The sequence below is a fragment of the Aspergillus vadensis genome, assembly GCF_003184925.1.
Source record: "Aspergillus vadensis CBS 113365 unplaced genomic scaffold BO88scaffold_13, whole genome shotgun sequence".
NCBI classification, from domain to species: domain Eukaryota; kingdom Fungi; phylum Ascomycota; class Eurotiomycetes; order Eurotiales; family Aspergillaceae; genus Aspergillus; species Aspergillus vadensis.
The window spans coordinates 171,071-183,671 of NW_020292051.1; the positions used below are offsets into that span (position 1 = coordinate 171,071).

Below are 12,601 nucleotides of genomic sequence, written 5' to 3' on the forward strand. Positions count from 1 at the left end.
CCGGAGTGAAATCATCATTTCATGAAACAACGTCGTTCTTTCTAAAGACTCACAACTAGTACATCTTCAATGACGGGGATTGACTCGATGCCGAAAGAAAAATGGGGACAGGCAGCAAGACATAAAAAGGACAAACAGCTTCCAAAAAGTACTCCATACGGCCCTCTCCCTGGTCACAGGGTAAGTTCGGTAAATCTCTAGCTTTCGGCGAACGGAGTTTCCTACTCCTGCCGACACATTCTGCATGACTTCATCCGAAATGCAGATAGGTCCTTGATGTTGCTCCAAAAGAACCTTCAGTTTCTCATCACGATATTCTTCACTTTGAACCATAGCGAGGACCAAGCCTTCTGAAACTTGAAATGGTGCCCCGTGATGAGCGAGAAGGAGCCCGAGAACTCCTTTCCAGTTCTTGTGGTGGTCATTTGCTGCCACTGCTGCAATTACATTCTCTGAAATACCGTGTTTGAATCTCGGGTGATGGAGAAGGAGCATTAATACATCATATCCTTGTTGGGGGTTCTTAGCCGCTTTACAAAGAACATTCTCAGTGATGGTAAGCTCTGACCCGGCGCACTTAATCAGAAGAAGGACGAAACGTCTTCCCATCTTGGGGTTAGATGCAGCGGCAGTTAGGAGACTTTCGGTGAACTTTATGCAGTGGCGCCTTCTGCGGATGAGGAGCCCTAGAGGAGAACACCAGATGTAGTCAGTGTCCGCCCATTTATTAGAAGCTTCACCCCATTTGCCGGCGATGGTTGCTGTATTGGAAGCCGCAGCTTCTGCGACTTCCTCATACGCAATGTCATTATCGTCCTGTTTCTCAAGGCGGCTAAGCAGCAGCCTTAGCATTTCCATTCCATGAGCAGGGTTTCTGGCAGCGGCAGAAAGAAGTTTGGTAGTGATCGGTAGTGGGCCTTGCGAACAACGGTAGAGTAACCTTAGCAACCCTAGGGAGAAGTCCCCCTCATTAGAGACGGTGGCCAGTAACGAGTCCAAGTTGACGAAGGGACCCCCTGTGTGTCTTGTTCGCAACATCTGAACAGATTCATATCCATACCTCGGGTTTGCTGCAGCAGCAACTACCATATCTGGCGTCACAGTTATAGCCTGACCATTATCGTCTCCGGTATAGATGAAAACCTTGAAAATGTTCGTTCGCCAATGGGTGTTACGGGCCGCCTTCGTCAGCAGTTCCTCAGAAAGGGCAATTTCCGAACCATATCGCTCAAGAACCATGCGAAGTGTGACATCGTTACATTCCTGGGCAAGCTCCAATACCAGGTCCTGGGGATTGAGTAGATTGACTTTGGACAGATAAATCTTAAATTGGGTGTAGGAAAGTGACCTGGATAGGATTGCGGTGACCTGAACGGAATGTGGGTTCACATAGAGTGTTGGGTCAAGGAAAAGCTCTGGGACCCTACAATGTCCTGTCGCACGGTACTTATGGGACACTCTTCCTAATGCTGCTTGAACGATATTGCTAGTCAGACTGAACTGAGAGTGCCTTTCGCGAAATATCAGATCAAGAAGTTTGTCTCCTTGGGCTTGGTTGCGAGCAGCTTCAATCAACACATCCTCCGTGATTGGTGTTTCATATTTCTTCAACAGGAGCTCCATAATCTCGACTGCAAACACGGGATTCGCCGATGCTGCCACAAATACACGGACTGCTACCTGGCCTTTCCACAGCGACAGAAATTTTGAGAAAGCATATTTGGAGCCCTTGTTCCCCGCCGCGGCAACAAGCATAGGCTCAGACACTAGGATTTGGTCACCCAGGTGATCAAAGACTAGTGCTATGAGACGGCCCCCTTCAATTGGATTTGCCGCTGCAGCGAGAACGATTGTATCAATCTCGGTAATCATGCCATTATTACAACAGAGTAACAACTCGAGAATGTCTGTAGGGTTGTAAGGTGAGCTGGCAGCAGCCCTCAATGCGTTGCTGGATATAACTGCGGGACAACCAAAGCGAACAAACAGATATCTCAAGATAGCCACGTTCTGACCGCTATTATTAATTACTACGGTCATGATGAGTGTCTCCATCAAGTCCGATCGTGACTTGGACCCCATAAATGTGTGTTTCATGTCCTCGACTCCAGGGCTCGGCGACGAAACAAACAATGTTGAAGGGATGACGATGGCTTCACTCTTGGTAGCCATAAGCTCTATTGTAGACAGGCTGTATGACTTAATGATTGCGAGAAAGCCTTCAGCTGTCACTATGGCTCTGCCAGCCTTCTGTTCTAGAAGCGATTTGATGATGTCCTTGGGGCCATCGTGACTTTCTAACTCATCTTCGACCATCTCCGCCGTGATGAATATATCTGTCAGCACCGGATCAGCCGTTTCGAGGGTCAATTTCCTGATGTTACTCGCATCGCCCCTATGAATAGCTTCATGGGCCACAGGCCCAAGAAGCCAACGACCATCGATAACTTGCAGAAGGCCCCTTTTCGTTAGACTCTCTTGAAACTCACGAAACTCTCTTCTAACGGGACATTGTTGAATCAAGCCCGGATTAAGCTCGCCGACTTGTTTGTAAATGTCCGTCATAAAGGCCAACAAAGAAGATCCGAATAGTGAGAACGCAGTTTCAAGGAAATCAAGGCTTGGGAATTTCGGGTTAGCAACTCGACACAAGAGATCCTTAACATGTGCCTCAGTTACGGGATGGCCAAACAACGGGGGCTCGGTAGGGATCGAAAGGGCAGCCAAAACAATGACCTCTTCTGTAATTGGCAATGAACCAGGAACTTTCAGCAAAGTGTCCATGAGGGGGCCACCGCAATCTTCGTTTTTCGCCGTTTCAACAAATACTTCTTCGCTGACGTAGCTTCGGAAATTTGATGTGTCCACACAGTTTTTCAAGCATTCGAACACTTCCTCTCCGTGACGCTTACTCTCTGATATCGTGATCAAAAAATCCTCAGAGAGGAGGGCCTTGGCAGGTAGTCGCTGGAGGAGTGAGTTGAGCGTTTCCGCATCGCAATGTTGCGTTTCAGTCAACACCATGACAATCTCGGCGGTAATGATATGCGGTGAAAAGGAAGCAACATAGTTGAGGGCATTCAATGTACTTTGTGGGTTTCCCACCACGGCAAGGAGCATGTCTTCTGTGACCTTGATATCATTGTCCCCATGGTTGAAGAGGTACGCAATTGTGGTTTCGTCTGCGACGCTGACCAGTGCTACAAAATTTTCTTGAGACATCCTCAATCGGTCGCCTAAGAGCTGGGCGATTGATCGTGCTTCCTCCTGGTCACCTGATTTCAAGATACTCAGGGCACCCCCTGTTGTTATGGCTAATGGCGGGCGGACTCGTTCTAGAAATTCAAACATCCTGCCAGCTTTCCTCGCAGACAAACTCCAGCCTGACATCATAATGGGACACATCCCATCTTCGGTGACAGGTATTGCAAGCTGGAAGGTATCTGGGAGGACAGTGGGGGCATTGAAATCATGGATTTCTACATGTAAAAGTTCCACAATCACCTCCTCATCGATGAGTTCTTGTCCAGGAAGCTGCTTGCAGTACATAGCCAATATGGCATACCGCTGGCTCAGACGCTCAGAGGCCCTTGGCTTCCACACATCTAGACCGAAAAAGCATCGTCTAATGAACTCGACGATCGCTTTTTCTGTGATATGTACGTTATTCTTCGGGTCATTGAACATTTCCTGGATCTTTTCCATGATGTCATGGGGCCACAATTGGTCAGCGGCAGAATCGGGTATTTCCTGTATCATGTCTGCCGTTACAATAAGAGGCAAGTTGAGGCTCAGTAGATGTTGCAACAAAGTGAAAATACGGGGGATAGATCCACCCATCCCGCGGATCGCTTCTGTTATGCACGCCTCACCGATCTCAATCTTTTTAGATGTACAGAGAAATACATCCGCCATCATGGTGGGATCCAGGGTTTTCATGATTTCAGCAACGGCAGACTGTCCGAAGATAGTCCTCTCACTGGCTATTAACCGTGACATTATAGCTTTCCGATGTTCCGTATTCGCCAAAGCAGCAGATACTGTGTGTCCTGTAATCTCGAGTTTCTCTGTTCCCTGTGAAAGCAAAAAGTCAAGAACTCTTGGGCCATCTCTTCGGTTGGCAGCGCCTGCTTGGATAGTGCAATCATCGACCTCTGACGGGAGAATCTTGTGTGAGAACAGTTCGCGTATGAATATAACATCAAAACTTCTAATTATTGTTCTCAGGCCAGTTCCAGTGATCCAGACTTTAGTGGCGCATGTGTGAAGAAAGGTTTGGACAAAGCTCGGCCCAGATTGCTCGTCCCTGCCGAGGGCATCGATTATCGCTCCTGTGAGTGGTATAAGTCTCCAATGAGGGTTAAAAGAGCACAATGAAGATCGCTGAGTCGCTCGACCATCTTGCAGCAGATCATCATCATTAATATTGAGGATTGACTCAATCGCCCTACAACCAAAATTGCGGTTCTCAGCTGCCGCCCAGCAAAGCAAGAATCTACTCAGACAAAGTGGGGCGCCAGATGCCTGCTGAAAAACACGATGTATGGTCTCCGGGTCTGATATGCGTGCCAGATTGTGAATGAACTCTGTATCCATGGGTACGTTCGGTAAAACATCGCCAATTAGCAATCCCAAGCTCTTCCTTCCGTGCATTGTATTTTTCATAGCTGCTGTCACTGTTTCTTGGGTAAACATGCTGCTTCTCTGAATAGCCGTCATCATGACAGATTCATCACAATACTCAGCAATCGCTTCTATCAGGGAATGGTCAATCACAGCCTGTTGATGGCACTGTAGCAACAGTTGTACTAAGGATTGGGTGTACTGAGAATTCGACTGGTGGGATACCAGAAGACGAATCAATTCCCTTCTCCATGTACGAGGTGGTAGACGTCGGATATACTTCTCAATGATATGTGACTTGCATTCGCGTAGAACGATTTCCAGTACTCTCTCATTCACAGACATGTCTCCAGAAGTGCTCTCTATTATGATGGCCAACACTTGTCCAGCGTCGACGTTCCGACATGAGGCGTCCTGGAGATGGCAATCGACTTCGATCGCATGATGGTTTAACATCAAGGACACTGTATCCGGATCCTGGTGCTCCACAATAGAATTAAAACCCTCGTTCGTGAGTTGTACATTGCTGTGGTGAAGAAGAAGCTGGGTATTGGATCGCCCATAGTCATGAATTATCGTCTCAGCAGCTGCGCCCGAAACTTGAACTTGGTTGTCTGGCAGACTCAATATACATTTCAACAAATCTTCCTTCTCGTCGAGGTATTCCAGCTCATACATCATGTCCTCATCGACGTTAACCATAACATTTGGTTGGTCCAGGCAGAACTTCATGACGTCCGGCGTATCACGTGTGCCGACTAGAGAAAATGGCCCTGTCTTGGCATTCAAAAGAATTGGTAAGATCTCTAAGGCATTGTACATCTCAGCGGCCTTCCGAAGGGCTTCTCTGTTGACCACGTCATGATCTGCTGGCCTGTGCGACAGAATGATTTCTAACGTCTCTTGGTCTGATCCTACCGCCTCTGTCACCAGGTCTTCGGTTACCTGTATTTGTTCCGGGCAAGAAATAAAGAGGAATGTGAATATAGATGCGCCATGTTTGCTGTTACTTGCCGCTGCCTGCAGTGAATCATGTGATAGATGTAGACCCGGCCACTCGATCATGATCTGCTCCAACACTGACACGCTCCGTCTTGCAAGAATACTCCGAAAAGCGTCTTTGAAAAATACCACGCGTTGGCGTGGCTGTGAAAGAGTCCAGCACAAGACCCCTTCGTGCCCCGCTCCGCCAGAATTGTATGGAATTGCTGAGCCTCCGACGATGGTGAGGTATGGCCATTCTTTCCATAACTGTTCAAGACATGCAACACCGCTGTCTATGTTTCCGAATGCGCTCGCAAGTATATCATCCGTAACTGGAATTGCGTTCTGGGATTTTGCCTGGAGTATTCGAATGATATGCGGGCCGTCTGTAGGATGAGCCGCCGCTGCAGCGACAACCGATTCTGGGATGGTTTCCTCGGTCCAATGCTCAAATAACATATCCAGAAGTGCGCTGGCACATTTGGCATTTCTTGCAGCTGCCCCCAAGACCTCTTCAGTGATTAAAACATTATTTTGGAGGTATGTGAATATCATCTTCATGGTCCGTATGCCCTGAGATTCATTTCGAGCAGCCTCAACAAGTACATTGGTAGCGATATGGGGCCTCTTCCTTGACATCTGGTCTCGATGTAACAACAATGTTTTCAAGATTTCGGACCCTTCTCGAGTGTTTTTCACTGCTGCAATCTCAAGTTCCTCGGTTACAACAATCTGACTTCCCATTTGCTGGAGCAGGCTCGTGATGAAGTTTTCACGGTTGGAGTTATGCTCAACAAGGGCCGTGAGAACGCTACTTGTGAGAGGTCTTGTCGGATCAGTCCGGGATACTAATTCGGTAAACACAGCTATGTTTCCAAAAATGGCAGCCCATAGAAGCGGAGTGCCCCCGTGGGATGTGAAAGAGTCTGTGTCGATGTAGAAGCCACCTTCGGTTGCCAAATTCTTACCGAGCGCAAAATCCACCAAGCTCGGTATTCCCCATTGTGCTGCAATATGCAATATCCCCATGTTGTATGCAGCATGACAAGGATCCAAACCGTAATACCGCAGCCATAAATCTCGGGATGGAGATTCGAGCGTAAGGAAATAGGTTTCTGTGACTTTGGCGGGATCAAAGACCATCCCACTCAGGTGAGCGTGCTCCATCCAGAATTGAGAACAGTATGGTATGAAGTCGCCCCATGTAGAAATCTCCTCTCTGAGTCTCATATGTGCTGCCTTCTTCTTCATCACGTCATATTCATCGTTCTTCTTCTTGAGCTCGTGGAGATACTCATCGAGCAACTTTTCAAAACGACCAGCTCTATTTCGGAAGTGCCTTGCAGTGTGATTGATGCACGCATATGCTAGAAGAGCGTGTGACTCTTCCTTGGATGGAATATATCTCATGTCAGCTCCAAATAGAAAGTCCTGGACTGACTTGTGAAGGAGGTTTACAAAGCCCTCAATCTCTACTACCATCAGACGACAATCTTTGATGTCTGCTCTGATGAAGGCGATCTGTGCCTCTTTATCCTCGCCAGTATATAGAGAGCAGGCAGTGCACAGTTGGGATAAGGTCAATGCCTGTCGTGCCACGGCAACAACAGCAAGAATGGCATAAACCCTCTCCCGCTTTTGTTCATTCTCAATCGCCTTCTCCATCAGTTTCGTATAAATTGCGTTCAGACCAGGGGCGAGATTATTGAGAAAGGCCAGAGTGTCTTGTAGGTCGACATTCTTCAACTCATCGCATGTCAACCCAATCCATAGGAAAGTTCCATCAGCCTTTGCTTCTAGTATTTCCTGGATTTGATCCTTCATCTTGACATGATACCCTTTCCGCGTGCTGAGATCGCCAACCTTCTGTCGAATGAATAACTGGATATCCGTCTTCCTTTCCTCAACGAAGGTAGTAATATCTCTCGAAGGAAAGAAACCTAGGCATGAGGCAATCTCGTAGTAAGGCCGACTAGTAATCAGTATTCGAATTTTCGATGTGAACCGCTTCGAAGGGTGATCAAAGAAACTGAGTTTTAATTGCTCGAGAATTCTCGTCTGCGACCCCGAGTCACATTCATCCAACGCGTCAACGATACAGTATGAGATCTTACAACGTGGGTCTGTAGCCATTTCGGTTAATATAGTCCAGAGTCCCTCGAAAGATTGAAGGAGAGTGTCGTTGCGTTCGCGAAACCTCCCAATCAGCCAGTCCTGCAGTATTGGATTTTGGCGAATTAGCTGCCATCAGATCCCTCTGAGAATGGCTGTAGCGGTGTTCTGCGTGTCGTGGTTTGCCTCGCAAAAGAAGAATGCAAATGAGCCATCTTTGCGGTCCGTGTTGAACTGTTGCTCTAGGCCCTCTGTGAGACACATTGCCATCGTTGACTTCCCACTTCCGGGGAGCCCATTCAGCCAAAGAATACTATTTTTGGGGTTATGCGTGTTCGTATTCGCATCCAACCAGTTTTTTAGCTCATCTGTTTGGAATATCCATTGGCAGGTGTCTTTAGAGGGCCCACCTCTACGTGCCATTAGGCTCCGTCTGTCCTCGTTAGGGTCTGTAACAAATAGTTTCCGTAGGATTTCTTCCAGGGCGGGAGATACCCCCACTTCATCATCAAAATTAGAGATAGGCATATATGAAAGGGTCATGGGATAGTCCTACCTTGATCTTCTGGTATCTTTTTAATGGGCCGGGGCAAATATTTCAAGAGTGTTTTGACATATGCCGCCGCCGAAGCTGCCGCATAAGGCTGCCAATCCTTGTTTTTGTGCGAGTCTGAATAATCACATATTCCGCGGACGACCAGACATTCGAAGTCGTCCATCAATCCAGCAGCTTCCATCTCAAAGCATAGAATACCTCGAGAATTTGCTAGTTCATCCCGGGTTACTGCGTCCTTCATCACTTGATTTCCTGAGGCGATCAGCCCATAATGCACGCGAGGGCAATCCGAAAGTCTCTTTTTCCGTGGAATAACCTGTGCCTGATCACAACTGGCACATGGTGCCTCTGGGTCGGGCTGAGTGTAGCTTGACGCAAAAAGACGGTCTTTATCGTGTGCCGGACACTCAATACGTTTGCTATATGTCAGGATGGGGGCCAGGGATCCGGCTAAGTGAGTGTTGAAGTTGTGATCTGTTTGCAAGCAAGATATCGCTCTGCGGAGCGGCTGAGGCGGTTTGTTAAGCGTCCCAATTTGCTGGAACTGACCCGAGGGCAATCTCTTTCCCCAGTCATACGGTATAATCCCTGAGTCGTTTCCCACAGGAGTGCTGACTACTACATCACCTAGGCGTATGTCGTTTGATTCACTGGGGGCACCCCCTCCAACCCCAACCAGGAACCTGTACCGCAATGACTTGAAGCTCGCCTTCATGTGTTGGGCTGTGATTGTTGCTGGCGTTGTTCCGTACTCAGCGAACGGTGGACATGCGATTACAATGTTAAAGCCATTGATCTCTCCATAGACGTATACATTCTGATCATTCTCAGATAGTTTCAGCTGGCAGTCGTATTCCTGGTCCAGGGCTCGTCGGGCAGCATCCAGTCCACATGGCAGGGCGCATATCCAGCCGACGATGTAGTCGTCACTGCTCGTCCAACGACGAGCAGTCATGTTGGTCTGCTAACGTTGCCAATCCAACACTTCCTTTTGTCTGTAAGCGAATATCAGAAGGTAGAGTTTGACAACGATATTGCAAAGGCAGAGAAAGGTGGAGATGGGGAGAACAGGCCGAACAGCAGGGCGACGGCGAACGGTTTGGTGGGGTAAGCCAGTTCATCATCATTTTAGCGCCAACAGGCTGAGCCAATGCATGATACTACGACCAGGGTACCGTCTGAGAGCGGCCTTCCTCTTGCATATTTGCTTTTTTGTACCTGTGAGGATTTATTTTCAACCCTCGACCTCCTCTTTCCGGTGGTCGGCTGAGAAGCCATGGGCGCCCTTGTGTTCTCGCACGTTTGTCGTACATTTTTTGCCAGAGTTTAGATGTGACTATAACTAGACCCAAGTATTGTGGACTTAACATCCTTCTATACTGTCGCAGACTGTGTCCACCGCAGAGGGAAATTTTCACCCATACCTTTCTCGGAAACAAATGTTAGCGATTTTGTGAAATAACGCTCCCAGTGTTATCAATACATAGTCCATGCGGCTTGGCATAGGCGAACAGACCTATTAACGAGTTGTACTCTTAACGCCATAAGCAGCACATCCCGTTGAGACTGAAGTATGGTACCTTGACTGCCATCTTTCACTCCTGTGGAGTATCAGGCGATTTAAGCAGGGGCTGTGTAGATCACTCGCAGCGACAATGGAGTATATATATATGGAAAATCTAGAATGACTGGCTCAGAACTTTATCTGAGGGACAGTCGTCTTTTCTTCCATTTTCCTTACTAACAACTAGCTTCTCTTGTCTGTCTATCACTTTACCAGTTCTCCTGTCTCTCACTCCCTCCCTCTCCGTTGATATGATCGCATTTGATAGTAGTCAATGCTTAGATCAGTAAAAGTTTCGAAGGCTCTCCTTGCCTAGGCACACATTAAAACACGATGTAAGATCACCGCCACTAACCCATTCATTTACGGTTCAATTTCGAAAAAGCATTTTACGTTGTGCGCTAGTATTGACATATTCACTGATGTGAGATAGACTTGATACAAAAGTCGTTCTCGTGAACAACACCGCACCCAACATCTTGAAAGGATCAATCTCGACAATCATATCTATTCTTTGACGGGCATTCTCAACCCGGAATGACGTCCCGTGGCTTTCATAGCTTTCTGTGCAGGAGATAGGTATTTTCTACTAATTTAGTACAGTAGACCTTTTTCTCTGTTTCACCTCCGGTTGATGGCATACCCTAATTCGATTCATTCTTTCCTGATGGATATATGCATCCAATTGTACTAAAGATAAGCCCAAACCACCATTACTTCTGCTCAGTGAAGCTGTGCCCAAATAGAACATACGAAATTTCATTATTATTACTACCTTGCTACTTTTCTCTATACACGGATTACTCCCTAACCCCAAAGAAACCTAATCAACCCTAACCTCTACCTCCACGACCCTCTGAATCTGCAACGGTCCCTCACCATCCTTTCCTTCTCCACTTCCTCTCCCCCTGCCACTTCCCAGCGAACTCCTCTCTCCGCCACTACTATCCCCATCACCGTGTCCAATTGTTGTAGTCACCGCAACCGAATTATCCCACGGCCTGTTTCTTCCAGCACTTGCCTCCCCCAACTCCAGGATCTCAGCCTGATCATCCGTCTCAGACGGTAGCATGCGACTCTGGTTGCGCTGCGTTCGACGCACCCCACTCAGCGCGTACGAGCGGCCGGCATCCATGGTCTGGCTTTGCGAGGCGTGTTGGCGGCGTTGGCGGCGGGTGTTATAGCTTGACGTGAGGGTCGAGGCGAAGGCGTGGAAGTAGGGGCCATAGGTGGGGACGCATGCGATTATTACCTGGTTTTTGGGAGGTTTTGTTAGTGGTGCGGCATGGGGATGTGGTGTTAACGGAAATCTTGCTTACTCCCAGGCTTATTTCCACTTGCGACCATAAGACGATCGGTTGACTGTCAGTGTAGGTTTTGAGATGCTTGATGGTGAAGATGCGGATAATTTGGATGATGGTTATGAAGAATCCGAGTGCGAATAGGGCCATTAGAGCGATCTTTTATTGTTTGATTGACTTGTTAGTGTACGTTGAATGGGGAGGGAAGGGAGGGCGAGGACCGGATGAAACCTTTTGCGCTTGTCGGAGTTGTAAGGACCATAGGACTGGGAGGGGGAGGGCAATAATGACTATGTCGAAGCCCAGGCTTGTTCCTGTTGTTTCGGTCATGAATTACTTTCTTATTGGGGTAGAGGAGGGGATGGATGTACCAGCCAATGCTGTTATTTTGTCAGTATGAAATATGACGATAGTCGTGGGCGCATACCATAATATGAAGCAACCGTGTCAATACATGTTCCTGGAAGACTCGCGTCCCATTGCTTCGCGACCTAATCTTTTGTTAGATAGATCCCGCAGTGAACCGGAATATACTGACCGGATTGCACGCCAGTGTTAAGAGAAAAGTGAAAATAACCTGGTTGCACACCACTGCTATCACCACGCCAATGATACTCCATCGATAGGTTGCCACGAAACCTCCGATCCGCAGATAAGACGTCAGGAGCGAAACCTTGAAGCAGAGGATAGCGAGGATATACGTGGGGCCGCCGGCGTATTGGATCTGAATTGTCACCAGTGTCAGAAATCTACGGCACAGAGCGGAAACAGAGGTTTGCCGACCTTACTGAACATCACCACGTTCGCATCTGGGAACGAAGCTGCATCCAGTCCTAAGCCATACCGTGTTTCTAAAATGTCAGTTGCACTGGTCATTCGGGGTGTCCAAGGGCAGCGTACGGGCCACTGCGATCCCCGCGTAAGCTAATCCCAACACTGCACTGCATGCCGCCGAGTAGTCGTCTAGCCAAAGGGCACGTTTCGAATGCAAGCGGATATAAAACCGTAGCAAAAGGGCGATCACCGCACTGATACTGAATGTCAAGCAGATCGCGATCACTCGCGCCACATGGCTGTGGGCATCAGGGTGGGCAAGATTATGGACCCAACCCATGGCATTCCGCAGTTGATCGTAGAAACTGGGAAGACATGAAAACAGAAATTATTCTGCCCAACACACACGGTGCAGGGTGAGATCCCCCAACCCTAGATACCAAGCATCTTCAGGTGAGATTTTAATTAATCACACTTCTGCAGGCATGATCCCTGTCCGCCATATGGAAAAGCCGAGGAAATTGCGAGAACTTGGCGATTACGCGATGGATCGAATCCTGGCAAGCGAAATGAAGCTAAAGGTAAGACATCGCTGGACTGGAAACCGTGCCCGAAACCGTCGCCGCCACACAGACACTAATGACCCGCTGTGGAGATGCCCTAAGCATCCGCCAGGAACGGGGGAAT

The 12,601-nt window shown here is 48.1% G+C and overlaps 3 protein-coding genes across 3 annotated transcripts; all 3 read right to left on the reverse strand.

Annotated features, from left to right (window-relative positions):
- Positions 1 to 66: 66 nt before the first annotated feature.
- BO88DRAFT_415633 (uncharacterized protein) lies at positions 67 to 7,740 on the reverse strand (the record flags this gene model as incomplete). The annotated part of the gene is made up of 1 exon (XM_025708215.1): positions 67 to 7,740. One exon carries the CDS (start codon positions 7,738 to 7,740, stop codon positions 67 to 69), a length of 7,674 nt encoding a protein of 2,557 aa, XP_025562257.1.
- A 518-nt stretch (positions 7,741 to 8,258) lies between these two features.
- On the reverse strand, positions 8,259 to 9,230 carry BO88DRAFT_415634 (purine and uridine phosphorylase; the record flags this gene model as incomplete). The annotated part of the gene is made up of 1 exon (XM_025708216.1): positions 8,259 to 9,230. The coding sequence occupies one exon, from the start codon at positions 9,228 to 9,230 to the stop codon at positions 8,259 to 8,261; it is 972 nt and encodes a 323-aa protein (XP_025562258.1).
- Positions 9,231 to 10,662: 1,432 nt separating this feature from the next.
- On the reverse strand, positions 10,663 to 12,378 carry BO88DRAFT_444226 (uncharacterized protein; the record flags this gene model as incomplete). Its single annotated transcript, XM_025710089.1, has 8 exons — positions 12,041 to 12,378; positions 11,924 to 11,991; positions 11,679 to 11,864; positions 11,568 to 11,631; positions 11,512 to 11,520; positions 11,372 to 11,454; positions 11,159 to 11,299; positions 10,663 to 11,091 (listed from the first exon to the last, which is right to left on the reverse strand). Exons 1-8 carry the CDS (start codon positions 12,252 to 12,254, stop codon positions 10,663 to 10,665), a joined length of 1,194 nt encoding a protein of 397 aa, XP_025562259.1. The 5' UTR covers positions 12,255 to 12,378.
- Between the last annotated feature and the right edge of the window lie 223 nt (positions 12,379 to 12,601).